The sequence below is a fragment of the Somniosus microcephalus genome, unplaced genomic scaffold, assembly GCF_052327205.1.
Source record: "Somniosus microcephalus isolate GS21.2 unplaced genomic scaffold, FLI_Smic_1.0 scaffold38, whole genome shotgun sequence".
Taxonomy (NCBI): domain Eukaryota; kingdom Metazoa; phylum Chordata; class Chondrichthyes; order Squaliformes; family Somniosidae; genus Somniosus; species Somniosus microcephalus.
Genome location: NW_028225225.1, coordinates 1,048,721 through 1,076,324, shown reverse-complemented (window position 1 = coordinate 1,076,324; position 27,604 = coordinate 1,048,721). Strand labels below are relative to the sequence as shown.

Sequence of the window (27,604 nt, the reverse complement as noted above, 5' to 3'; positions counted from 1 at the left end):
ATGGACTTCCTGGCTTCAATGGAAGAGACACAAGTCAATCAGCCAGCCGCCCCTCAATAGTAATAGAAATCACATTGAATATGCGTTACATAAAGCGGGAGAGGAAATAAGGAGTTATCTTCGATCTCACAACTCTGTACACCTCCGGTGATTGAATTACAGGTTGACGAGGTGTGAATATCGGACAGTTCAGCAAACCAACAACCGAAACTGGTTGGGGGAGACCCAGCATAGGGCCAGGTGACTAAAAGAACTATAAGAAGGAACCACACCTCAGCTCTCGCTCTTTTCGCTCTGAAGCTCTCTCGGAAGCTCTCTCTCTCGGAAGCTAGTTCTAACTACAGCAACTGCCAGGTGTAAGGAGGGGAAGACGCTCATCTCCAGCCCCAGCCTGCAATCGACGTCGGCCACGACCAGCCGGACGGGTGATTGTAAGTATCAGTTGACTCTACAAGGGGTTTGCACTGTGTAGGCCGCTGCAGTCAGATAACGGAGGACAGGGACAGGTCATCTCCGATCCAGGCCTACAATCCACAATGGTAACGACTGGTCATATGGGTGATTTTAAGTTTCAGCCCAATCTCAACAGGTTTTTGTCTCTGTTTTCTTGGTTTTAATAAACTAACAGCTTGGGTTGAACCTAAATCTTTGTGTCGTCTACAATTTTGTTGCTGTAAAACCCAGAGTCAAAGAACCCTTGTAAGGACAAGGGAACCAAACACCATACATTGATACTGAAGAAGGAAGCTGTAGACTGCAGGAAGATATCAATAAATTGGTCAGGTGGGCAGAACAGTGGCAAATGGAATTCAATCCGGAGAAGTGTGAGGTAATGCATTTGGAGAGGGCTAACAAGGAAAGTGAATACACATTAAATGGGAGGACACTGAGTAGTGTAGAGGAACAAAGGGTCCTTGGAGTGCATGTCCACAGATCCCTGAAGGTAGCAGGCCAGGTAGATAAGGTGGTTAAGAAGGCATACGGAATGCTTGCCTTTATTAGCCGTGGCATAGAATACAAGAGCAGGGGGGTTATGCTTCAACTGTATAAAACACTAGTTAGGCCTCAGCTAGAGAACAGCGTGCAGTTCTGGTCACCACATTACAGGAAGGATGTGATTGCACTAGAGAGGGTACAGAGAAGATTTACAAGGATGTTGCCGGGAGTAGAGAATCTTAGCTCTGAGGAAAGACGGGATAGGCTGGGTTTGTTTTCCTTGGAACAGAGGAGGCTGAGGTGAGACGTTATTGAGATGTATAAATGTATGAGGGGCATAGATAAAGTGGATAGGAAGGACCTATTTCCCTTAGCAGAGGGGTCAAGAACCAGGGGGCACAGATTTAAAGTAATTGGTGGAAGGTTTAGAGGGGATTTGAGGGGAAATGTCTTCACCCAGAGGGTTGTGGGGGTCTGGAACTCACTGCCTGAAAGGGTGGTAGAGGCAGGAACCCGAACCACATTTAAAAAGTACTTGGATGTGCACTTGGGATGCAGGAACCTGCAGGGCCACGGACAAAGAGCTGGGAAGTGGGAATAGGCTGGATAGCTCTTAGTTGGCCGGCGCGGACACGATGGGCCGAAATGGCCTCCTTCCATGCTGTAGGTTTCTATGATTCTATGAAACGGCCCTCAACAAAAGTCACGAATTTCATCCTCCGCGCTGTAACCGGTGGACTATCTCTCTTCATCCTTCTCGACCTGTCTGCGAGCTTCACCACGGTTGATCACACCATCCTCCTCCAACGCCTCTCCTCCATTGTTCAGCCCAGTGGGACTTGTTGGTGTGATTACAGGATAGTCGCTGAGCCAGACCCCCGAAACAAGCTCGTGGAACAGGAAACATTGAGACGTCTGATTGATAGACTTTATTTCACAAATCAATGGTAAAAGGGAGCTGTTGACAGTGGCAGAAGGTGGGTGGTGGTGTTCCACAAGGATCAGTGCTGGGTCCACTGTTGTTCACAAGTTATATTAACGATTTAGACTTTGGAATCAAAAACACCATTTCTAAATTTGCGGATGACACCAATTTTGGGGAAAAGTCAACGCTAATGAGGACTGCAACAAATTACAGGAGGACATTAATAAACTTGCAGAATGGGTAAATAATTGGCAAATTAAGTTCAGCACAGATAAACATGAGGTATTACATTTTGGTAGGAAGAATGGGGAGGTCACTTATCACTTGGAGGGTGCGAGCCTAGGTGGGGTAGAGGAACAAAGGGATCTCGGAGTACAAATACACAAATCACTAAAAGTTGCAACACAGGTTAGCAAGGCCATAAAAAAAGCAAACCAAACACTAGGGTTTATTTTTCGAGGGATAGAATTGAAAAGTAGTGAAGTTATGCTAAACCTGTATCGAACCTTGGTTAGACCACACTTAGAGTACTGCGTACAGTTCTGGTCACCATATTATAAAAAGGATATAGAGGCACTGGAGAGGGTGCAGAGAATATTTTCAAGGATGATACCAGAAATGCGAGGGTATACATATCAGGAAAGGATGAACAGGCTGGGTCTCTTTTCTCTTGAAAATAGAAGGCTGTGGGGTGACCTAATAGAGGTGGATAATGAGAGAATGTTCCCACTTGTGGGGAAGAGTATAACTAGAGGCCATCAATATAAGATAGTCACCAAGAAATCCAATAGGGAATTCAGAAGGAACTTCTTTACCCAGAAGAGTGGTGAGAATGTGGAACTCACTACCACAGGGAGTGGTTGAAGCGAATAGTACAGATGAATTTAAGGGGATTACAACAGAAAATGCTGGAAATACTCAGCAGGCCAGGCAGCATCCGTGGAGAGAGAAACAGAGTTAACGTTTCAGGTCTGGGACCCTTCATCAGTTCTGTTGTTATTTCAGATTTCCCGCATCCACAGTATTTTGTTATTGAATTTAAGGGAGACTGGACAAGCATATGAGGGAGAATGGAATAGAGGGTTATGCTGATAGATTTAGATGAGGAATGACGGGAGGAGGCTCGAGTGGAGCTTGGACTGGTTGGGCCGAATGGCCTGTTTCTGTGCCGTATGTCCTATGTAATCCAATGTAACATAGTAAAAACGTCCCAATCAGTTCACAGGTGCACCATCAGACCAAATTTAACACTGACTCATATAAGGAGATATTAGGACAGGTGACCAAAAGCTTGGTGAAAGAGGTAGGGGGTTGGGAACCTGTGCAGGGAGACAGAGGAAAGGGAAGCAAGGATAGAAACAAAAGACAGGAAGGAGAAAAGCAAAAGTGGAAGTCAGAGAAATCAAGGGTGTAAATCAAACAGGGCCACAGTAAATAATAATTCTAAAAGGACTAAGAGTGTTAAAAAATCAAGCCTGAAGATTTTGTGTCTTAATGCGACGAGCATTCGTAATAAGGTGGATGAATTAACTGCGCAAATAGATGTAAATGGATATGATATAAATGGGATTACGGATACATGGCTCCAGGATGACCAAGTCTGGGAATTCAACATCCAGGGGTATTGAATATTCAGGAAGGACAGGAAAAAAGGAAAAGGAGGTAGGGTAGCTGTTAAGTCTGTGTGTTCTAGTTGTATTTAAGATTAATTACTGACACAGACTACAAGAATAACGTTTCAACAGGTCTTTACTAGTTGGAGGTCAGGGCTATACTAACAGCAATATCACTACACAGTACTTATCCAGAAAGCCTTCGATAAGGTTCCACACAAAAGATTATCATGCAAAATTAAGGCTCATGGGATTGGGGGCAAAGTATTAACGTGGATAGAGAACTGGCTGGCGGATAGAAAACAGAGAGTTGGAATAAACGGCTCGTTTTCGGAGTGGCAGGCAGTGACCAGCGGGGTGCCGCAAGGATCTGTCCTGGGACCCCAGCTGTTCACAATATATATAAATGATCTGGATCAGGGAATTGGATGCAATATTTTCAAATTCGCTGACGACACTAAACTAGGAGGAGGGGTGGGCTCTGATGAGGATGTCAGGAGGCTACAGTGCGATTTGGACAGGTTGGGGGAATGAGCGGATACGTGGCAGATGCACTATAATGTGGATAAATGCGAGGTTATCCACTTTGGGGGTAAAAACAGGAGGGTAGATTATTATCTAAATGGCAATAGATTGGGAGATGGGGAAGTGCAGAGGGACCTGGGTGTTCTTGTGCACCAGTCACTGAAGGAGAGCATGCAGGTGCAACAGGCGATTAAGAAGGCAAATGGTATGTTGGCCTTCATATCAAGGGGGTTCGAGTATAGGAATAGGGATACCTTACTACAGCTGTACAAGGTGCTGGTGAGACCGCATCTGGAGTATTGTGTACAGTTTTGGTCGCCCCATCTGCGGAAGGATGTTCTTGCCATGGAAAGAGTGCAACGGCGATTCACCAGGCTGATACCTGGAATGGCGGGAATGACCTACGAAGAGAGATTAAATAGTTTGGGCTTGTACTCACTGGAGTTTAGAAGATTGAGAGGAGATCTCATCGAAACATATAAAATTATGGCAGGCCTGGACAGGCTGAATTCAGAGAGAATGTTTCCAATGGCCGGGGAGCACAGAACCAGGGGCCACAGTCTAAAAATAGCGGGCAAATCATTTAAAACAGAGATGAGGAAGAATTTCTTCACTCAAAGAGTGGTGAGCCTGTGGAATTCCCTGCCACAGAGGGCTGTGAAGGCTAATTCAATAAATATTTTCAAGAGAGAATTGGATATATTTCTGAAGGCTAAGGGGATTAAGGGTTACGGAGAAAAGGCGGGGACGGGGTACTGAACTGGTAAGATCAGCTATGATCTCAGACGAAGATCAGCCATGATCTCATTGAATGGCGGAGCAGGCTCGAAGGGCCGAATGGCCTACTCCTGTTCCTATCTCTATGTTTCTATGTTTCTATATACCGGTGGTCACCACCGGTATTACGTATACAGCAGCCAGAGAAAGTAGTGCATCTCTTAAGGTGGAACAGGCTTAAGTTCTCTTAAGGTGGAACAGGTTACATACACCACAATCCTCCCTTTTTAGCTTAACAGTCATATCCCCATTTAACATAACATAATAACATATATATACATATATAACTTCAGGTATAAACAGTTCAAAGGTTCAGTCTCTCAGGAGGCCTTCTGATTCGGGTTGGATAATGCCTTTCAGTGGTCTCTGATTCTTGTTGCTGAGGTGACTCCTCTAGTTGGTTTCCTATGTATTGGACATCATCATCAGGTACATTCCCTGCTGAGGTAGATGCTTCAGGTTCATTAACGTCTTCCACAGTTGTCTCTGTCGCAACCATGGTTTCGACCCTTGCTCTCGATTCTACCAGTTGATCCGCATGACGCCTTATCACATTGTTACCAATATCTACTGTGTACATCAGAGGTCCTTGTCTGGCCCGAATTGTTCCGGACTGCCATTTTTCATTTCCATAGTCCCTTGCCAACACTGGTTGTCCTACGTCGAAACTTCGAGTGGTCTTGTTATTAATATGCCGGAACTGTTTGTTTTCCACTTCCCTCCACACATTTGGTTTTAACAAGTCCAACCTGGACTGCAACCTCCTGTTATAAAACATCATGGCAGGACTTTGGTTAGTTACTGCATGAGCGGCGTTTTGATATGCCATTAGGAAATTGTCCACCTTGTGTTGTAGCGGAATCTGATCATCGTTCATAACCTTTATTGCCTTTTTGAATGTTTGGACAAATCTCTCAGCCAACCCGTTTGTCGCCGGATGATATGGGGCAGAGGTATAATGTTTCACCCCATTCTTCTTTAAGAATTTTTGGAATTCTTCCGACACGAACAATGGTCTGTTGTCCGAACATATCTGTTCTGGCAATCCGTTCCTTGCGAATATTGTTCTTAACACCGCAATTGTCTTTTCTGAAGTAGTGGTATTCATCTTGATCACTTCTGGCCATTTGGAATGTGCGTCCACCGCAATTAGGAACATGGAGTCCATGAATGGACCAGCAAAGTCAATATGTACGCGTTGCCATGGGGCTGAAGGCCATTCCCATGGGTGTAGCGGTGCAATCGGAGGTGCATTTTGCACTTTTTGGCACCCAGCGCAGCTTTTCGTCAACTCCTCTATCTGTTGGTCAATACCCGGCCACCATACATAAGCCCTAGCAAGACTTTTCATCTTAACTCCCCCCAGATGACCTTCATGCAGTTCCTTTAGAACTCTTTCCCTTAACTTGGGAGGAATAATCACTCTTGTCCCGTACATCAAAGTACCATGGCAGACGGACAGCTGGTCTCGCCTTGCCGAGAATGCCGGTAACAGAGGATCACCATGTGTTGGCTATCCCTTCACTGTCACCTCGTAGACTCGGGACAGTGTCGGGTCATTCCTGGTTTCTCTTTCAATACTTGCATTGGTGACTGGTAAACACTCAATGATGGTCGAATGAAATAACTCAACAGGGTCAACTTTCGTCGTCTCTTCTTCTTCAGGTAGTGGCAGGCACGACAGCCCATCAGCATTGCCATGCTGCTTTGTACCTTTGAATTCTATTTGATATTGATGTGCCCCTAGGAAAAGGGACCATCTCTGGAGTCTCTGTGCTGTCATCACCGAAACACCCTTCTTAGGGTTAAAAATGGATACCAACGGCTGATGGTCTGTCAGAAGTGTGAATTTTTGGCCCTGCAGGTAATGATTAAACTTCTTCACTCCCCATACAAGGCTGAGAGCCTCCCTATCGATCTGCGCATAGTTGCGCTCAGCGGAGGTCAATGATCTGGATGCAAACGCGACTGGCCTTTCCGTGCCATTTGGCAACTTGTGTGAGAGTACTGCCCCAATACCATATGGAGAAGCATCACAAGCCAACTGAATAGGCAGTGTCGGGTTGAAGTGAGCCAACACTTCCTCTGAGGTGATCAATTCTTTGCTTTTGCGAAATGCCTTCTTACAGTTTTCGCTCCATTCCCATGGTACCCCCTTCTGTAAAAGAGCGTTCAGCGGGTGCAGTACCGTGGATAGATTCGGTAGAAACTTATGGTAATAGTTAATCAATCCTAGAAACGACCTCAACTGAGAGACATTATCCGGAGCGGGAGCCTTTACAACTGCCTCTATCTTGTCAGGAGACTTATGAAGCCCCTCCCGGTCAATGACATGACCACAGTATGAGATCCGCTTCTGAAAGAACTCACATTTCTGCCGATTAACTCGAAGTCCATACTCTTTCAGTCTGTTGAGCACCAGTTCCAAGTTTGCGAGGTGTTCTTCATCACCATCTCCTGTAATCAGAATATCGTCCAGGTAACATTGTGTGCCTGGAATTCCCTGTAATACCTGCTCCATGGCCCTCTGCCAAATTGCTGGAGCCGATGCCACTCCAAAAACCAGCCTATTATACCGGTACAAACCTCTATGCGTGTTGATCGTGAGGTACTGGCGTGACTCTTCAACCTCCATCTGCAAGTACGCCTGCGCCAGGTCTATCTTGGTGAAGTGTTTCCCGCCAGACAACGAAGCAAAAATATCCTCAATCCACGGAAGCGGATACTGCACCGTGTGAAGCACCGGATTAACGGTGATCTTGAAGTCTCCACAGATGCGAACCTTCCCTGGTTCTCCTGGCTTGTTGCTCGAAGGACGTTTCATAATGGGAACAATGGGCGTAGCCCACTCCAATCTACCTTAGACAGTACACCTGAACATTCTAGCGCTTCCAGTTCCGCTTCTACAGCAGGTTGTATTGCATAGGGTACCGGTCTGGCTTTGAAAAATTTTGGGTGTGCATGTTCATCAATCTTGATGTTTGCCGTAATTCCTCTCAGTGTTCCCAGTCCCTGCTGGAACACCTCTTTAGCATCATCCAATATTCTGGACAATTGTTTAGGTTTGACATCTGTTTCCCCGGAATCTACCATTAGTGCCTTTAAGGAGTGCCAGTCCATATTCATTTTCCTAATCCACTCCCGCCCCAGTAGTGGTGGACCTCCTTCAGGTAGCACATATAAGTGCATTACTTGGCTTTCTTTGCCCTTGTGGACCACTTTTACCTCTATCTTTCCGATGGGGTACACTCTTTGCCCCGTGTGTGTTTTCAATATAATCTCCGTATCCCGTAGGGGAATATGTTGGAATAACCTTTTGTAATCTTTCTTATTCATGACCGTCAATGCCGATCCAGTGTCCAATTCCATCTTTACTTGGACTCCTGCTATCTGAAGAGTGACCCAAATTGTCTGGAGATCTGCATCCTTACCAACGTGTACTCTTAAGCTACCCAGTTCATTACTGCTGGCGTCTGAATCTGACTTCTGTTCGTTCGAACTGTTCTTTGTCACCTTGTGTACCTTTATGTATTTTCCTTGCGGTGACTTTTTGTTGCTGGTCTTCTTTCCTGACCGGCATACTTTAGCTATGTGGCCAAGCCTGCCACACGTTCTGCATTCTTGGTTTTTAAACCAACACTGGTTCTGATCGTGCGTTGTCTTTCCACAACGATAACATTTTACAGTACTCAAAACCAATTGATTTGTACTGAGTTCCGGTGACCGTAGCTGCATTACTGCCGTGCCTCTCGCTGCGGCTTCGTGTGATGCTGCCATAGTGACCGCTTTCTCAAGCGTCAGCTCATTCTCCTCGAGCAGTCGCTTTTGTGTATCTTCTTTTAATAATCCACACACAAATTTATCTCTTAGCGCATCTGTTAGTCCCGTTCCAAACTGACAGTACTTTGCTAGCTTACGCAATTCCATTAAATATTCAGCATTGCTTTCATCTTTCAGCTGCTTTCTGCTGTAAAATTTAAATCGTTCCGCTAGCATCAGCGGCGTGGGGTTTAGATGATTTCTCAGGACAGTAACAATCTCCTCGAACGTCTTCTCCGCCGGTTCATCTGGTGATAAAAGGTGTTTCAATTGCCCGTATGTCTTCGCACCCATTAAGTTTAATAAAGTTAGTGCTTTCTCATCATTTGGGATTTTATTTGCTTTACAATAATTTTGTATGCGTTCTACATACGTGGCCCAATCTTCGATGTCGCTATCAAAGGTATTAATGTTCCCATGTTTAGGCATCGTTGCAATTTTTTTTTAGTGATTTCCCTTTTTCCAAGATGGCGGCTTCCCGCTCTTGTCTTCGTCCTCCGCCTACAAAATGGCGGTTTCCCGCGCTTGGCGGTCTTTCCCGCGCTCGCCTTCTTCACCCGCTGGCTGCAATGGCGTTTGGCGTGCCGCTCCTGCTCCCCTTTCCCAGCGGTTAGTAACTCCCCCGAAGCTTTCACCGCGGCTCCCTCGGCCATTCGCGCTTCCCCGATGTCATGCCTCGCAGCCCTTCTTGCAGCCCGGTTATTAGCACCGGCTGCGTTCGCCTTCACCGCGGCTCTCGCACCTTCAGTCACCCCAGACGCTGCGCCTTTTTGGCCCGAATGCGGCCCGGCCCTTATCACCAGCCGCGAGCGATGTCCCCGCGTTGCGCCTTTTGGCCCGAATGCGGCCCGGCCCTTATCTCCGGTCGCGATCGATCTCACCGCCCTTATTCCTCCGTCTTCCCTCCCCGTCTGTACAGCCAACGCAGCCAACTTTCTGCTCGCGTCGCTGACCGGCTTACCCACCACCGAGGTAGAAGGAAGATAGCTGACTGCCGCTGATGAAGGCTTCGAGTTCAGGATATCTTCTGCACTCCGGGTTCTCGATGCCTGCCGCGCGACGTGTCTTCCAGCAGGGTGATGAGGGTGGATGCCTCTCTTCGACGCCCGTTCTGTGGACGAAGCCGCCGTGGATATAAACTGCCGCAGGGTAAGAATCGGACTCGTCGCCACTGTTAAGTCTGTGTGTTCTAGTTGTATTTAAGATTAATTACTGACACAGACTACAAGAATAACGTTTCAACAGGTCTTTACTAGTTGGAGGTCAGGGCTATACTAACAGCAATATCACTACACAGTACTTATATACCGGTGGTCACCACCGGTATTACGTATACAGCAGCCAGAGAAAGTAGTACATCTCTTAAGGTGGAACAGGCTTAAGTTCTCTTAAGGTGGAACAGGTTACATACACCACAATCACCCTCTGCCTTCTGGAACTAAGCCAGTTTTGGATCCAATGTGCCAAGGCACCCTGGATCCCATGGGCTCTTACCTTCTTGACCAGTCTTCTATGCGGGACTTTATCGAAAGCCTAACTGAAATCCATGTATATCACATCCACTGCAGTACCCTCATCCACACACCTAGTCATCCCCTCGAAAAAATCAATCAAATTAGTCAGACATGATCTTCCCTTGACAAAGCCATGCTGACTATCCCTGATTAATCCCTGCCTCTCCAAGTGGAGACTCATTCTGTCCCTCAGAATTTTTTCCAATAATTTCCCTACCACTGATGTTAGGCTCACTGGCCTGTAATTCCCTGGTTTATCCCTGTGGTAAACCACTGTATTGTATATTGCCACCTCTGGGTGGCGCTGTGTATGGAGGCATGCCTCAGCTGACTCCACCCACCACTGTGTGGGTTTCGTTCAGACTTGTTCAGTCACTCACGAAGAAGCATGGTCTCTTCTTAGCTAATAAAAGCCTTATTCATCTCTTCTTTCGACTCATCATCTCTTCTTCGACTCATCACCTTTTATGAAGTAATTGATAAGCGTATCAATTTTATTAGCTAAAAGTTAAATGGCGACACCTGAGGAGCAACAACAGCAACGGATACAGCAGACATTGCTGAGAGCCCTCAGACCACCACGCCTGGACCTCGACCCTCAAGATGTGGGTGCATCAGCCAAGTTTGAACACTGGCTGAGCTGCTTTGAATCCTTCCTCGCAATCTCACAGGTTACAGAGGAGGATCACAAACTGAAAATTTTGACCGCCCAGGTGAGCCATCAAGTATATATGCTAATCCGGGACTCTAATACGTACGTGGCGGCCCTCGAGCTACTAAAAGGGCAATATACGCGCCCAGTGAACACAATTTACGCCCGACACCTCTTGGGATCCCGCAGGCAGCAACCGGGAGAATCGGTAGGGGCATTTGCACGGGCGCTACTGGCACTCTGCAGAGACTGCGATTGTAAAGCGGTAACGGCTGTGGAGCACGCGCAGGGACTCGCCTGTGATGCCTTCGTCAGGGGCCTCCAGTCAGACCACACCCGGCAGAGACTGCTAGAAAGCAAGGAACCCGACCTGAAGACGGCCATTGCCCTTGCGCTCTCGTTAGAGGAGGCCCACCGAAACCTCGAGGCATACCCCCGTAACGGCGCCGAGACATGGCAATCGAAACCATGGGACACGGGACCGCCGCCCCCGGCACCAACCGCTGCAGCGACCCAACCGAGACAGCAGCCTCCGGTAAGAACTGCTTCGATGCCCAGTAACCAGGCCCAAAAATGCTATTTCTGTGGCCAGTTAAAACATCCCAGAGCGCACTGCCCAGCTAAGACAGCTACCTGCTCGGGCTGCGGGAAGAAAGGCCATTACGCTAACGCCTGCAAGGGGAAGCCAGCCAGCAGCGCAGCGTGCGGGCCGTGGGAGCAGCCATCTTATCCGCCATTTTGTGTACCCCCGGCCGCATGGCATCCGCCGCCATCGTATCCAACGCACTCAACCGCCATTTCGTCACCGGAACCGACCACCGTCTCGGCGGATGACTATAGTGACTCACTAAGCCACATACTGGCCTCCGTGACGCTGGATCAAGGCCACCCTCACCATCTATCCAGCTCCATGATGGATATCGCGGTAAACGGCCGCGCCACCAGTTGCCTGATCGACAGCGGGAGCACAGAGAGTTTCGTCCACCCCGACACGGTACGTAGCCACTCCCTCACGATTCTGCCAACGCACCATCGCATTTCTATGGCGTCCAAGTCCCAGTCAATGGACATCAGCGGCTACTGTGTGGTGACCCTGTCAGTAGGGGGCACTGAATATCAAAAATTTAAACTGCTAGTCCTGCCCCGTCTTTGCGCTGCCGTCCTGCTAGGGTTGGATTTTCAGTGCCACCTTAAGAGTGTCACACTAGCATACGGTGGACCCCTCCCCCCACTCACAGTCTGCAACCAACAACTTTTAAATCGCCCGCTGCAAACCACCTGCAGCCTTTCCACATTAAAAGTCCCCCCCCCTCCCCTGTTCGCTAACCTCACCCGCGACTGTAAACCCATCGCTACCAAAAGCAGGCGGTACAGTGCCGGGGACAGAGCTTTTATCAGCTCTGAGGTGGAGCGGCTCTTGAAGGAGGGCATTATCGAAGGTAGCACTAGCCCCTGGCGAGCCCAGGTTGTAGTCGTTAAAACCACTGCAAAACGCCGCATGGTAATCGACTACAGCCAAACCATAAACCGGTACACCCAGCTGGACGCGTACCCCCTCCCTCGCATATCTGATATGGTCAATCAGATTGCGCAATACAAAGTATTCTCCACCATCGACCTTAAGTCAGCGTACCACCAGCTGCCCATCCGCCATGAGGACCGCCAGTATACTGCCTTCGAGGCAAACGGCCGCCTCTACCACTTCCTTAGGGTCCCCTTCGGCGTCACCAACGGGGTTTCGGTCTTCCAAAGGGAGATGGACCGAATGGTTGACCAGAACGCGCTGCGGGCAACCTTCCCCTATTTGGATAACGTCACCATCTGCGGCCACGACCAGCAGGACCACGACGTTAATCTAGCAAATTTCCTCCGTACGGCCCAACGGCTGAACCTAACGTACAATAAGGAAAAATGTATGTTTCACACCAAGCGCCTGGCCATCCTCGGCTGCGTGGTGGAGAACGGAGTCATCGGGCCCGACCCCGACAGAATGCACCCCCTAATGGAGCTACCCCTTCCCCACTGCCAAAAAGCACTGAAGAGATGCCTGGGGTTTTTCTCCTACTACGCCCAGTGGGTGCCCCTCTATGCAGACAAAGCCAGGCCCCTCATCAAAGCCACCTCCTTCCCCCTGACACCAGAGGCGTGTGCAGCCTTCACTCTTATCAAGAACGATATCGCGAAGGCCGCAATGCACGCGGTGGATGAGTCCATCCCCTTCCAAGTGGAGAGCGATGCCTCCGACTTCGCCCTAGCCGCGACCCTTAACCAGGCGGGCAGACCCGTGGCCTTTTTCTCAAGGACCCTCCAGGGCCCCGAGACGAGACACTCCTCCGTCGAAAAGGAGGCCCAGGCTATTGTAGAAGCGGTGCGTCACTGGAGGCATTACCTGGCCGGGAAACGATTTACCCTGCTCACTGACCAGCGTTCAGTAGCTTTTATGTTTAATAATAAGCAGAGGGGTAAAATCAAGAACGACAAGATCTTGAGGTGGAGAATCGAACTCTCCACCTACAATTATGATATCTTGTATCGGCCAGGGAAACTCAATGAGCCCCCAGATGCCCTATCACGTGGTACATGCGCCAACGCGCAGAGTGATAGGCTGCAGTCCCTCCACAATGACCTCTGCCACCCGGGGGTCACCAGGTTTTTCCATTTTATCAAATCCCGTAACCTGCCCTACTCCATCGAGGAGGTCAGGACCATGACCAAGAGCTGCCAAATCTGCGCCGAGTGCAAACCGCACTTCTATAGGCCGGACAGAGCAAGCCTGATCAAGGCCACCCGCCCCTTCGAACGCCTGAGCGTCGATTTTAAAGGGCCCCTCCCCTCCGCTGACCGCAATGTGTACTTCCTCAACATAGTTGATGAGTACTCCCGTTTCCCCTTTGCCATCCCTTGCCCAGACATGACCAGTACCACGGTCATCAAGTGTCTGAATGACATCTTCGCTCTGTTCGGGTTCCCCAGCTATATACATAGCGACAGGGGCTCATCGTTCATGAGCGACGAACTTCGGCAGTACCTGCTAACAAGAGGTATCGCCACGAGCAGGACCACCAGTTACAACCCCCGGGGGAACGGCCAGGTGGAAAGGGAGAACGCGACGGTTTGGAAGGCAGTCCTCTTAGCACTAAAATCTAAGGGCCTTCCGACCTCCCGCTGGCAGGAGGTCCTCCCTGCAGCGCTTCACTCCATTCGGTCACTGCTTTGTACTGCCACTAATGCGACCCCTCATGAGAAAATGTTCGTTTTCCCCCGGAAGTCTACATCGGGAACCTCGCTACCGGCATGGTTGACTTCTCCTGGGCCCGTCCTACTGCGGAGGCACGTGAGGACGCATAAAACGGACCCCCTGGTCGAGCGGGTGCACCTCCTACACGCCAACCCCCAGTATGCCTGGGTGACATACCCAGACGGGCGGGAGGACACGGTCTCCATACGAGATCTCGCACCCTTGGGTACCCCTGAATTACCACCGTTATCCCCCTTACCACCGTTATCCCCCTTACCACTGTTATCCCCCACCACCCCTCCCAACCCAACCCCTGCAGACGGCATGCCAAAGCCCCAGGAATCTTCGCCAACCACCCAGACACCAGACCCGACGTCGGATGCTGCAACACCACCGCCGCCACCACGACGATCAGGACGTCAGACAAGGCCTCCTGATAGACTTAACTTGTAGTACCCTTCACCCCGCCGGACTTCACATTAAACAAGGGGTGAATGTGGTAAACCACTGTATTGTATATTGCCACCTCTGGGTGGCGCTGTGTATGGAGGCATGCCTCAGCTGACTCCACCCACCACTGTGTGGGTTTCGTTCAGACTTGTTCAGTCACTCACGAAGAAGCATGGTCTCTTCTTAGCTAATAAAAGCCTTATTCATCTCTTCTTTCGACTCATCATCTCTTCTTCGACTCATCACCTTTTATGAAGTAATTGATAAGCGTATCAATCCCTACTACCCTTCTTGAATAATGGTACTACGTTAGCTGTTCTCCAGTCCTCTGGCACCTCCCCTGTGGCCAGAGGGGTTCTGAAAATGTGTGTCAGAGCCCCTGCAATCTCCTCCTTTGCCTCCCACAGCAGCCTGGGATACATCTCATCCGGGCCTGGAAATGTATCCACTTTTAAGCCTGCTAAAACCGCTAGTACCCCCTCCCTCATGATGCTAATATGTTCAAGTATATCACAGTCCCCCTGCCTGATTTCTATGTCTGCATCATCCTTCTCCACAGTGAACACAGATGCAAAAAATTCATTTAAAACCCCACCTACATCTTCTGGCTCCACACACAGATTGCCACTTTGGTTCCTAATGGGCCCTACTCTTTCCCTAGTTATCCTCTTGCCCTTAATATACTTATAAAACACCTTAGGATTTTCCTTTATTTTGCTCGCCAGTGTTATTTCATGGCCCCTCCTCGCTTTCCTATTTTCTTTAAGTATCCCCCTGCACTTTTTATACTCCTCTAGGGCTTCCTCTGTCCTTAGTCCTTTGTATCTGCCAAAAGCCCCCCTTTTTTTCCCTAATCCATTCTCGTATATCCCTTGACATCCAAGGTTCCCTGGGCTTGTTGGTCCCACCCTTGACCTTTACGGGAACATGTTGCCATTGTACTCTCTCAATTTCCTTTCTGAAAGACTCCCATTGCCCCGATGTGGATTTTCCTACAAGTAGCTGATCCCAGTCCACTTTGGCCAGATCCTGCCTTATCATATTAAAATCGGCCTTCCCCCAATTTAGAACCTTTATTTCCGGTCCATCTCTGTCCTTTTCCATGACTACCTTAAATCTCACCAAATTATGGTCACTGTCACCAAAATGCTCTCCTACTAACACTTCTACCACTTGCCCGGCCACATTCCCTAGAATTAGGTCCAGTACCGCCCCCTCTTGTAGGACTTTCTACATGCTGGCTCAAAAAGCTCTCCTGGATGCACTTTAAGAATTCTGCACCCTCTAAGCCTTTCACACTCTGACTATCTCAGTTAATATTGGGGAAGTTGAAATCCCCCACTATTATTACCCTATTATTTGCACACTTCTCTGAGATTTGCCTACATATCTGTTCCTCTATCTCCCCCTGACTGTTTGGGGGCCTATAGTACACTCCCAGCAAAGTGCTTGCCCCCTTTTTGTTTTTAAGTTCTACCCATATGGCCTCATTAGAGGAACCTGTTAATATATCATCCCTCCTTACAGCAGTAATTGACTCTTTAATTAATATTGCGACACCCCCTCCTCTTTTACCTCCCCCCCTCTGTCTCGCCTGAAGATTCTATACCCCGGAATATTGAGCTGCCAGTCTTGCCCCTCCCTCAACCATGTCTCCGTGATAGCAACAATATCATACTCCCATGTGTTCATCAACACCTTCAGTTCATCCACCTTATTCGCAAGACTCCTTGTATTATGTCCGTGAATGATTGAGACACGGACAGCAGGAGTTGAACAAAACAAGTATTTACTGGTGGAAGTCAATAGTGAAACTGAAAACAACAGAGGCTCACTAGCGCCTTTTATACAGGGGTGGTCACTGCCGGTACTGCAGTCTGAGACCAGTTATTCTCTTAAAGCTACATACACAACAATTCCTCCCCTTTATAGATAAACAGTACATAGCATTCATTTAACAACTAAATGATAACTAATTACAATCACAATTACGGTTGCTAGATACATTCACAGAATCACACAGATTAAGTTTAAGCAATTATAAGTTCAGTCTTTGAGGAGGCTTCCTGATTCTGTCTGGATAATGCCTCTTTGGGGTATCAGGTTCTTCTGGCAATGTTGAGTCGGGATCAATGTCGTCGTTTGGTTCATCTGCTTCCAATATCACCGGTTCTGTGGTAGCTGCAATTGGTACGTCGATTTCATTGCCAGGTGTATCAGATCGTGGTGTGGAGTTGACGTTTTCCAGTGACTCTAGAATCTGGTCAGCATGGCGTCTTACAATGCTCTCTCCAACATCCACGGTATACATGAGAGGTCCTTGCCGTGTACAAATCGTTCCTGGCTGCCATTTCTCAGTGCGGTAGTCCCGGGCCAAAACTGGTTGACCTATCTTAAAACTCCTGGTCGGCCTTTCATTCATATTCTGAAACTGCCTGTTCTCCACATCTCTTCGGACGTTTGGCTTAACCAAATCCAAGCGGCATCGTAGTCTTCGATTGAAGAACATCATGGCTGGAGTTTGGTTGGTAACCGCATGTGTCGCATTCCGGTAGGCAAACAAGAAGTTGTCCACCTTGTGTTGTAGGGGTATATCTTCATTACACATTGCCTTGATAGCTTTCTTGAATGTTTGGACAAACCTCTCGGCCAATCCATTAGTGGCTGGATGATATGGGGCAGATGTGTAATGCTTAACACCATTGTTCTTTAAGAACCTCCGGAACTCTTCAGACACAAACTGTGGTCCATTGTCAGAGCAAATCTGTTCAGGCAGCCCATTCCTGGCGAATATGGTTCGTAAAACTGTGATAGTTTTTTCCATGGTGGTTGAGGACATTTTTATTACCTCTGGCCACTTTGAATGTGCATCCACCGCAATTAAAAACATCGAGTCCATGAAGGGACCAGCAAAATCAATGTGCACCCTTTGCCATGGAGATGAGGGCCACTCCCATGGATGCAGAGGAGCTTGTGGTGGGGCATTTTGGACCTTCTGGCATCCTGCACAGCTCTTGGTCATCTCTTCGATTTCTCTATCGATTCCCGGCCACCACACAAACGCTCTGGCTAAGTTCTTCATTTTTACCCCACCCAGATGACCCTCATGAAGCTCATTGAGCACTCTATCCATCAACTTAGGTGGAATTACTACTCTGGATCCACACATCAAGGTTCCTCTGCACACTGACAGCTGTTCTCTTCTCGGCGAGAATGCTGGCAGCAGTGGTTCGCCATGTGCTGGCCATCCCTTCACCGTTAAATCATAGACCCATGATAGTGTCGGGTCATTCCGTGTTTCCTTTTCTATGTTGGCATTCGTCACAGGGAGACATTCGACTATGGTCGAGTGGAATAACTCCATTGGATCCACTGCAAGGTCTTCTTCTTCCACCGTCGGCAACGGTAGGCGTGACAATCTATCAGCATTCCCATGTTGTTTAGTTCCTTTGTACTCGATGTCATATTGGTGTGCCCCTAGGAAAAGAGACCACCTCTGCAGCCGTTGTGCTGTCATTATCGGTACGCCCTTCTGAGGGTTGAAAATGGAGACAAGAGGTTGATGATCGGTTAGTAGAGTAAATTTTTGACCGTGCAGGTAGTGATTGAACTTCACCCCCCACACTAGGCTGAGGGCCTCTCTGTCAATCTGGGCGTAGTTACGCTCGGCAGAAGTTAACGAGCGTCACGCAAAAGCTATCGGCCTCTCTAAACCATCAAGGAATTTATGTGACAGAACCGCCCCAATGCCGTAGGGAGACGCATCACATGCCAGTCTGATCGGCAGTGCTGGGTTGTAGTGAGCCAATACTTCCCTTGAAGTGATTAAGTCCTTACTCTTCTGAAAGGCCCGCTTACAATCATCGCTCCATTTCCATGCTACCCCCGTTCGTAGCAGGGCGTTCAGTGGGTGCAGAATTGCCGATAAATTCGGCAAAAACTTATGGTAGTAATTCACCAATCCGAGGAATGACCTCAGTTGCGACACATTTTCAGGTGCTGGGGCCTTAACAACTGCTTCAATTTTGTCAGGGGACTTATGTAACCCCTCTTCATCAATCACGTGGCCACAATACGATATCTGTTTCTTAAAAAACTCGCACTTGGGGCGGTTGGCTCGTAGCCCATGTTCCCGTAGTCTAGTGAGCACCTGTTCTAGGTTGTTAAGGTGTCCACTGTCATCTTCACCTGTCACAAGGATGTCATCCAAGTAACACTGAGTCCCCGGAATCCCTTGCAGGACTTGTTCCATCGCTCTTTGCCATATCGCCGGAGCCGATGCTACTCCGAATACCAATTGATGATACTGGTAAAGACCTTTGTGAGTGTTTATCGTGAGATACTTCCTAGAGGACTCTTCAACTTCCATCTGCAAATATGCTTGTGCTAGGTCAATTTTTGTAAAACGCTTCCCTCCAGACAGTGAGGCGAAGATGTCTTCTATCCTTGGAAGAGGATATTGTACTGTGTGAAGGACTGGGTTCACCGTCACCTTGAAATCCCCACAGATGCGAATCTTCCTTGGCTCCCCGGACTTATTGCTTAACGTTTTCTTAATGACAGGAACGATGGGTGTCGCCCACTCGCTCCAGTCGACCTTAGACAACACACCTGCCTTCTCCAGATTCTCCAGCTCTGCCTCGACGGCTGGGCGAATTGCATATGGTACCGGTCTTGCTTTGAAAAACTGGGGAACTGCATTCTCTTCTATTTTTATCGAGGCGGTTACGCCTTTAAGCGTGCCCAGTTCTTGTTGAAATACCTCTTTGGCGTTAGCTAAGATTGTTGACAATCGTCCAGGAGTGACGTCTTCATCTTTTTTACCGTCCACCATCATTGCATGAATGGAGTGCCAATCTAAGTTTATCTTCCTGATCCATTCACGTCCCAATTACGGTGGTCCACCATTTGGCCAGTATGTAGAGATACAATTTCCGTATTTTCTTGCCGTTGTATTCGACAGGCACCCTTATTTTTCCTCTGGGGTATACTTTTTGCCCCGTATACGTCGTCAAGACGATGGATGTCTCTCTCAGGGGTATGTGTGAGAATAGCCGCTCGTAGTCTCGTCGATTCATGACGGTTAGCGCTGATCCTGTATCCAATTCCATTTTAACTTGGGACCCTGCTATCGTGAGGGTGACCTAAATGGTTCGGTGATCCTCTTTTGCGATTACATTGTGAAGTTTGAGACAGCTTAGTTTCCTGTTCCCGGATTCACTATCGCTCATCTGGTCTTCGGAACTACTGTCCGTCATCTTTTGTACTTTCTTGTACGGTCCCTTAGTAGCCTTTTTGTTGTCGCTGGTCTTCTTCCCAGACCTGCAAACTCATGCAATGTGTCCCATCTTTCCGCATTGCCTGCATATTTTGTCTTTGGACCAGCAGTCCTTCTGGTCATGGTTAGTTCTGCCGCAGCGATAACATTTGCAAATCCCCGTGTCATTTCGTGGGTGCCGTATTCCTGTGGCTTTTGTTGGATTTCTGCAGCTCCCCTGGCTGCTGCTTCATACGATACTGCCACGCTGAAAGCCTTATCTAGCGTCAGCTCTTTCTCTGATAGTAACTTCTTCTGTGTTCCTTCACTCAGGAGTCCACAGACAAATTTGTCCCGTAGGGTATCTGCCAGTCCTTCTCCGAACTGGCAGTGCTTTGATAGCTTGCGTAGTTCCGTAAGGTACTCAGCATTGCTCTCATCTTTATGTTGAGTTCTCCTGTGGAATTTAAATCTTTCTGCTATCAACAGCGGTGCAGGGTTTAGGTGTTCCTGTAGGACAGCAACAATTTCGTTAAAACTCTTTGCCTTCGGTTTGGCTGGAGTAATCAGGTCCTGCAATAGGCCGTACGTTCTAGCGCCCATTAAGTTTAGCAATACCAATGCCTTTTTCTCATCAGCTATTTCGTTTGCCTCGAAATATACCTCGAGTCTTTCCACATACGTGGTCCAGTCCTCTATTGTATTATCAAAAGCAGTGATACAGCCAGTCTTCGGCATCTTGCAAATCTAAAATGGCGCCTCCCGCGCTTTGCCTTCTTCCCCGCTGTTGCTAGCGCTGCTTTCCGCGGTTCCTTGCGCATTTAATATTTCTTTTTTTTATTATTTTCCCGTTGTGGAACAACCCTGTGGGACTCTTGCCTCCCTCTTCTCGGGTCGATATGCAGCCCGGCTTCGCAGCACCGGCTGCGCCTTGTGTGCTCCACCCTTTCTCTTCCCGACAACGCTGCTCGGCCCCGTTGCAAGCCACCCGCTCGAGTTCGCGACCGCCGCAGCCCAGGAAGGATCAGTGTACTACCTGCCACCAGCCCGATTAGCTGAAGCACCGTCGACAGGAACCAGGCCCCGCTTCCGACAGCTTCTCCAACAATCTTCAACTCCGCTAACACGGGGCGGATCCCCACGGTCGACGCCCGTTTCTACTGCCTCTTACTTTCTTTTCTTTCTGGCCTCGACCTCTGCTCACTTCGCTGTAGGAATGGATCCCAGGAGGTGGTGCAGACTGTAGGTAGGTTCGTATCTGCTCGTCGCCAGTATTATGTCCGTGAATGATTGAGACACGGACAGCAGGAGTTGAACAAAACAAGTCTTTACTGGTGGAAGTCAATAGTGAAACTGAAAACAACAGAGGCTCACTAGCGCCTTTTATACAGGGGTGGTCACTGCCGGTACTGCAGTCTGAGACCAGTTATTCTCTTAAAGCTACATACATAACACCTTGCATTAAAATAAATGCCATCCAGCCTTGCCCTACTCCCTTGTGCCGTTACATATTTGCTCTGCCTTCCAAGCCGACTTGTTTTTTCCTCTATATTTGGCAGTACATCACCCCCTATTATAGCTCCACTCTGTATCCCATCCCCCTGCCAAGTTAGTTTAAACCCCCCCCCCCCCCAACAGTGCTAGCAAACCTCCCCGCAAGGATATTTGTCCCGTTCTGGTTCAGATGCAACCCGTCCGACTTGTACAAGTCTCACCTTCCCCTGAAGCAGACCCAGTGATCCAGGAAACTAAAGCCCTCCCTCCTGCACCAACTCTTTAGCCACGCATTCATCTGCTCTATCCTCCTATTCCTATACTCACTAGCACGTGGCACCGGGAGTAATCCAGAGATTACAACCTTTGAGGTCCTGCTCTTTAATCTGCTACCTAGCTCCCTAAATTCTTGCTGCAGGACCTCATCCCTCTTCCTACCCATGTCGTTGGTCCCAATGTGAACCACGACCTCTGACTGTTCACCCTCCCCCTTCAGAATGCCCTGCAGCCGTTCAGTGACATCCTTGACCCTGGCACCAGGGAGGCAACAAACCATCCTGGAGTCACGTCTACGGCCACAGAAACGCCTATCTGTTCCCCTTACGATAGAATCCCCTACCACTATTGCTCTCCCACTCTTTTTCCTCCCTTCCTGAGCAGCAGAAGCACCCCCGGTGCCAGGAAGTTGGCTGCTGCTGCCTTCCCCTGGTAAGTCAGCCCCCTCAACAGTATCCAAATCGGTATACCTGTTTGAGAGGGGAATGGCCACAGGGGTCCCCTGCACTACCTGCCTGCTTCTGCTGCTCTGCCTGATGGTCACCCATTTCCCTTCTGCCTGTGCAGCCCTTACCTGCGGTGTGACCACCTCATCAAACGTGTTATCCATGACCTTCTCAGCATCGCGAATGCTCCAAAACTCATCCATCCGCAGCTCCAGCGCCTCAATGCGGTCTGCTAGTAGCTGCAGCTGGACACATTTCCGGCACACATGGTCGTCAGGGACACCAGCAGCGTCCCTGAATTCCCACATAGCGCAGGTGGAGCATAACACAGGGCTGGGCTGTCCTGACATGACTTACCCTTTAATTATTTTAAATTAATTCAATACCTCCAATTAAAGATATACTCTAGTGCGCTTGTATGGCAGAAGTCCCCGCTACACCACAGAGACCCTAGAAAAAATAAACCGCAGAATTGAAGTTACCTTACAGCTAAATGATATATTTAAGGGCCCTGGTTTATAAACAGTCCCCGCTACACCAGAGACTTTAGAAACTATAAACCACAGAGTTAAGGTTTAAAAAGAGAAATACTCTTCTGGTGAGGGGGCCGAATGAGCATGCGTGGCCCTGCCCCTCCACATTTAAAGGGACACCCACCCCCTCCACATTTAAAGGGACACCCACCCCCCTCCACATTGAAAGGGACACCCACCCCCCTCCACATTGAAAGGGACACCCACCCCCTCCAGATTGAAAGGGACTCCCTCCCCCCTCTCGTGTGTTCTTCTGATTAAAGGGACGGTGAGAATTTCCTCGGCCACCGCACTTTAGCAAGGATGTGAAAGGCCTTGTGAGCCTCTCTCTTCTCTTAGGCAGTCCCTCGGAACCGAGGATGACTTGCTTCCACATTAAAAGTGAGTTCGCAGGTGACTGATGAGTCCAATGCGGGACCTACAGTCTCTGTCACAGGTGGGGCAGACAGTGGTTGAAGGGGCGGGTGGGTGGGGTGCTTGGGTTGACGTGCGCTCCTTGCGCTGCCTGTGCTTGGCTTCCGCTTGCTCCCGGCGAAGAGACTCGAGGTGTTCGGTGCCTTCCCGGATGCTTCTCCTCCACTTTGTGCAGTCTTGGGCCAGGGATTCCCAGGTGTCGGTGGGTATGTTACACTTTTTCAAGGAGGCTTTGAGGGTGTCCTTGAAGTGTTTCCTCTGCCCACCTGGGGCTCTCTTGCCGTGCCGGAGCTCTGAGTAGAGCGCTTGTTTTGGGAGTCTCATATCGGGCATGCGGACAATGTGACCCGTCCATCGGAGCCGATTGAGCGTGGTTAGAGCTTCAATGCTGGGGATGTTGGCCTGAGCAAGAACACTGACGTTGGTGCGTCTATCCTGCCAATGGATTTGCAGGATCTTGCGGAGGCTGCGTTGGTGGTACCTCTCCAGTGCTTTGAGGTACCTGCTGTACATGGTCCATGTCTCTGAGGCATACAGCAGGGCGGGTATCACTGCTGCGCTGTAGACCATGAGCTTAGAGCCGGGTTTGAGGTCCTGGTCTTCAAACACTCTCTTCCTCAGGCGACCGAAGGCAGCACTGGCACACTGAAGGCGGTGTTGGACTTCGTCGTCGACATCTGCCCTTGTTGACAGTAGGCTCCCGAGGTATGGAAAGTGGTCCACCTTGTCCAAGGCCTTGTCGTGGATTTTGATAATCGGGGGGGGCAGCACTGTGGCGGGGGCAGGTTGGTAGAGGACCTTTGTCTTACGGATATTTAGTGTAAGGCCCATGCTCTCGTATGCTTCGGTGAAGGTGTTGACGATGGTTTGGAGTTCGACCTCCGAGTGAGCGCAGACGCAAGCATCGTCTGCATACTGTAATTCGACGACAGAGGAGGGGACGATCTTGGCTCTGGACTGGAGGCGACGGAGGTTGAACAGTTTCCGTTTGTTCTGTAAATTAGCTCCACTCCAGTGGGGAGCTTACTGAGGGTGAGATGGAGCACTGCAGCAAGGAAGATTGAGAAGAGCGTTGGTGTGATGACACAGCCTTGCTTGACCCCAGTTCGTACGTGAATTGGGTCTGTGGTGGAACTGTTGGTCAGGATCACGGCTTGCATGTCGTCGTGAAGCAGGCGGAGGACAGTGACAAACTTTTGAGGGCAGCCGAATTTGAGGAGGACACTCCATAATCCCTCACAGTTGAGTGTCGAAGGCCTTTGTGAGATCAAAGAAGGCCATGTACAGCGGTTGGTGCTGTTCCCTGCATTTCTCTTGTAATTGACGTGCGGTGAAGATCATGTCCATTGTGCCCCTTAGTGGGCGGAATCCGCATTGCGACTCTGGGAGGAGCTCTTCGGCCACTGGGAGAAGGCAATTGAGGAGGATTCTTGCGATGACTTTCCCTGTGGCAGATAGCAGGGAAACACCTCTGTAATTACTGCAATCAGACTTGTCACCCTACTTGAAGATGGTCACAATTACGGCGTCTCTGAGATCCCCTGGCATGCTCTCCTCCTTCCAGATAAGAGAAATGTGTTAATGAATTCGCACCAGTATTGCTTCTCCGCCATGCTTTAGTGCCTCGGTGGGGATTCCATCTGCTCCTGAGGCCCTGTTGTTCTTCGGTTGTCGGATGGCCTTTTCAACCTCATGCCGAGCTGGGGTTGTGATGAGATGGTGGCGGGTAGCATGCTGTGAGATGGAGTTGAGGACACTCGTGTCGAAGACAGAGTCATGGTTAAGGAGATCTTCGAAGTGCTCCTTCCAGCGGGCACTGACTGCTTCCCTATCCTTGATGAGTACCTCTCCATTCTTGGCCCGCAGTGGGGTAGGGCCTTGGGTGCTTGGGCCGTAGATGGTCTTGACTGCGCTAAAGAATCCACGCACGTCGTGGTTGTCGGCTAGCTGCTGGATCTCCTGCGCTTTCTCCACCCACCATCTTCTTTAGGTCAGGAGTTTTTTGTTGGACCTCGGCCGTCAGGCTTCTGTACAGCTGCTTTCTTGCTCTCGAGTTCTGTTGCTGTTTCCAGCTCAGAAATGCCTTGTGCTTGCAGCCAGTTGGGAGCACCCTGAGTCAGAAAGTTGTGGGTTCAAAGTCCCCACTCCAGTGACTCGAGCACATAAATCTAGGCTGACGCTCCGGGGCAGTGCCGAAGGAGCACCGCACTGTCGGAGGGGCGGTGCTTAGGGGGCGTGGCCCTGTCGGAGGGGCGGTACTGAGGGAGGGCCGCACTATCGGAGGGGCAGTACTGAGGGAGCGCCGCACTGTCGGAGGGGCAGTACTGAGTGAGCGCTGCACTGTCGGAGGGGCAGTACTGAGGGAGCGCCGCACTGTCGGAGGGGCAGTACTGAGGGAGCGCCGCACTGTCGGAGGGGTAGTACTGAGGGAGAGCCGCACTGTCGGAAGGGCAGTACTGAGGGAGTGCTGTACTGTCGGAGGTGCAGTACTGAGGGAGTGCTGTACTGTCGGAGGGGCAGTAATGAGGGAGTGCTGTACTATCGGAGGGGCAGTACTGAGGGAATGCACCACTGTCGGAGGGAGCAGTACTGAGGGAGTGCTGCACTGTCGGAGGACCGTCTTTCGGATGAGACGTTCAGGTGGACATAAAAGATCCCCCTATTTCGAAGAAGGGCAGGAGAGTTATCCCCGGTGTCCTGGCCATTATTTATCATGCCAATTGGCTGCAGTGTTTCCCACATTACAACAGCGACTACACTTCAAAAAGTACTTCATTGGCTGTAAAACCGTTGGTCGTGAAAAGCGCTGTATAAAGGCCAGTCTTTCTTTACTTTCTCTCCTGTATTTACATTAATTACTTATATAAACCTCTTTTACCATCTCTTGCAAGGGGAGGAATTGCAGACGGGCAGCTTAACGCAAACTTCGCACGAAGATCTGACAGAGTCACTCGATTCATCAGGACCTGAATATCATCGACATATGGAAGCGGAAAGCAGCAATCAGAATGCGGGCAAACTGCACACGTGTCTTGTGTGTGGACGTGGATTCAACCAAAGGTGCAGCCTGGGGAGGCACAAGTGTAACCAAAGCAAGGAGAATCCGTGCAAATGTCGGGAATGCGGGATAGGATTCAGTTGCCTCTCCGAGCTGGAGACTCATCAACGCAGTCACTCCATGCAATGGCCGTTCACCTGCTCCGAGTGCGGGAAAGGATTCACTCATCCCTCCTCTCTGCAGGAACACCAGCTGGTTCACACTGATGAGAGGCCGTTTAAATGTTCCGACTGCGACAAGAGTTTCAAATGCTCCAAGGGCCTGAAGAAGCATCGACGCATCCACACCGGGGAGAAGCCGTTCGCCTGCTCTCACTGTTTGAAGAGGTTTAACGAATCTTGCAACCTGTTGATACACGAGTGTGTTCACACCGGGGAGAGACCTTTTCAGTGCTCCGACTGCGAGAAGCGCTTCAGAAGATCCAGCCAACTGATACAGCACCAGCGAGTTCACACCGGCGAGAAGCCGTTCGCCTGTTCTCACTGTGAGAAGAGGTTTAACCAGTCTTGCCACCTGTTGATACACGAGCGAGTTCACACCGGGGAGAGGCCATTCACCTGCTCCGTGTATGGGAAGGGATTCACTCTCTCCTCCACCCTACTGATACACCAGCTGGTTCACACCGGGGAGAGGCCGTTCTCCTGCTCCGAGTGCGGGAAAGGATTCACTCATTCCTCCTCTCTGCGGGAACACCAGCTGGTTCACACTGACGAGAGGCCGTTTAAATGTTCCGACTGCGACAAGAGTTTCAAATGCTCCAAGGGCCTGAAGAAGCATCGACGCATCCACACCAGGGAGAGGCCGTTCAGCTGCTCTCACTGCGGGAAGAGGTTTACGCACTCATCCAATCTTCGGAAACACCAGTTCACCCACACTGGGAAGAGGCCGTTCGCCTGCTCCGTGTGTGGGAAGGGATTCACTCATTCAGGCTCCCTGCGGGCACACCAGCGAGTTCACACCGGGGAGAGGTCGTTCACCTGCTCCGAGTGCGGGAAGGGATTCAGTCGTTCATCCAACATGCTGACACACCAGCAAGTTCACACCGGGGAGAGGCCATTCACCTGCTCCGTGTGTGGGAAAGGATTCACTCGTCCCTCCTCTCTGCGGGAGCACCAGCTGGTTCACACTGACGAGAGGCCGTTCACCTGCTCCGAGTGCGGGAAAGGATTCACTCGTCCCTCCTCTCTGCGGAAACACCAGCTGGTTCACACTGACGAGGGGCCGCTCACCTGCTCCGAGTGCGGGAAAGGATTCACTCGTCTCTCCTCTCTGCGGGAACACCAGCTGGTTCACACTGACGAGAGGCCGTTCTCGTGCTCCGAGTGCGGGAAAGGATTCACTCGTCCCTCATCTCTGCGGCTGCACCAGCGAGTTCACACTGATGAGAGGCCGTTCTCCTGCTCAGAGTGCGGGAAAGGATTCACACGTTCCGACTCTCTGCAGGAACACCAGCTGGTTCACACTGATGAAAGGCCGTTTAAATGTTCCGACTGCGACAAGAGTTTCAAATGCTCCAAGGACCTGAAGAAGCATCGACGCATCCACACCGGGAAGAGGCCGTTCAGCTGCTCAATGTGTGAAAAGCGATTCACCAGTTCATCTCACCTGCTGAGACACCAGCGAGTTCACACCTGAGCGCACTGGTCCCATTCTGCTGTTAATCACATGAAGGACTGT

General features: G+C 49.8%; 1 protein-coding gene across 1 annotated transcript; it reads left to right on the top strand.

Moving 5' to 3' along the window:
* On the top strand, positions 1 to 27,604 carry LOC147083848 (uncharacterized). The gene is made up of 2 exons (XM_085980110.1): positions 1 to 33; positions 26,252 to 27,604. Exons 1-2 carry the CDS (start codon positions 1 to 3, stop codon positions 27,560 to 27,562), a joined length of 1,344 nt encoding a protein of 447 aa, XP_085836236.1. The 3' UTR covers positions 27,563 to 27,604.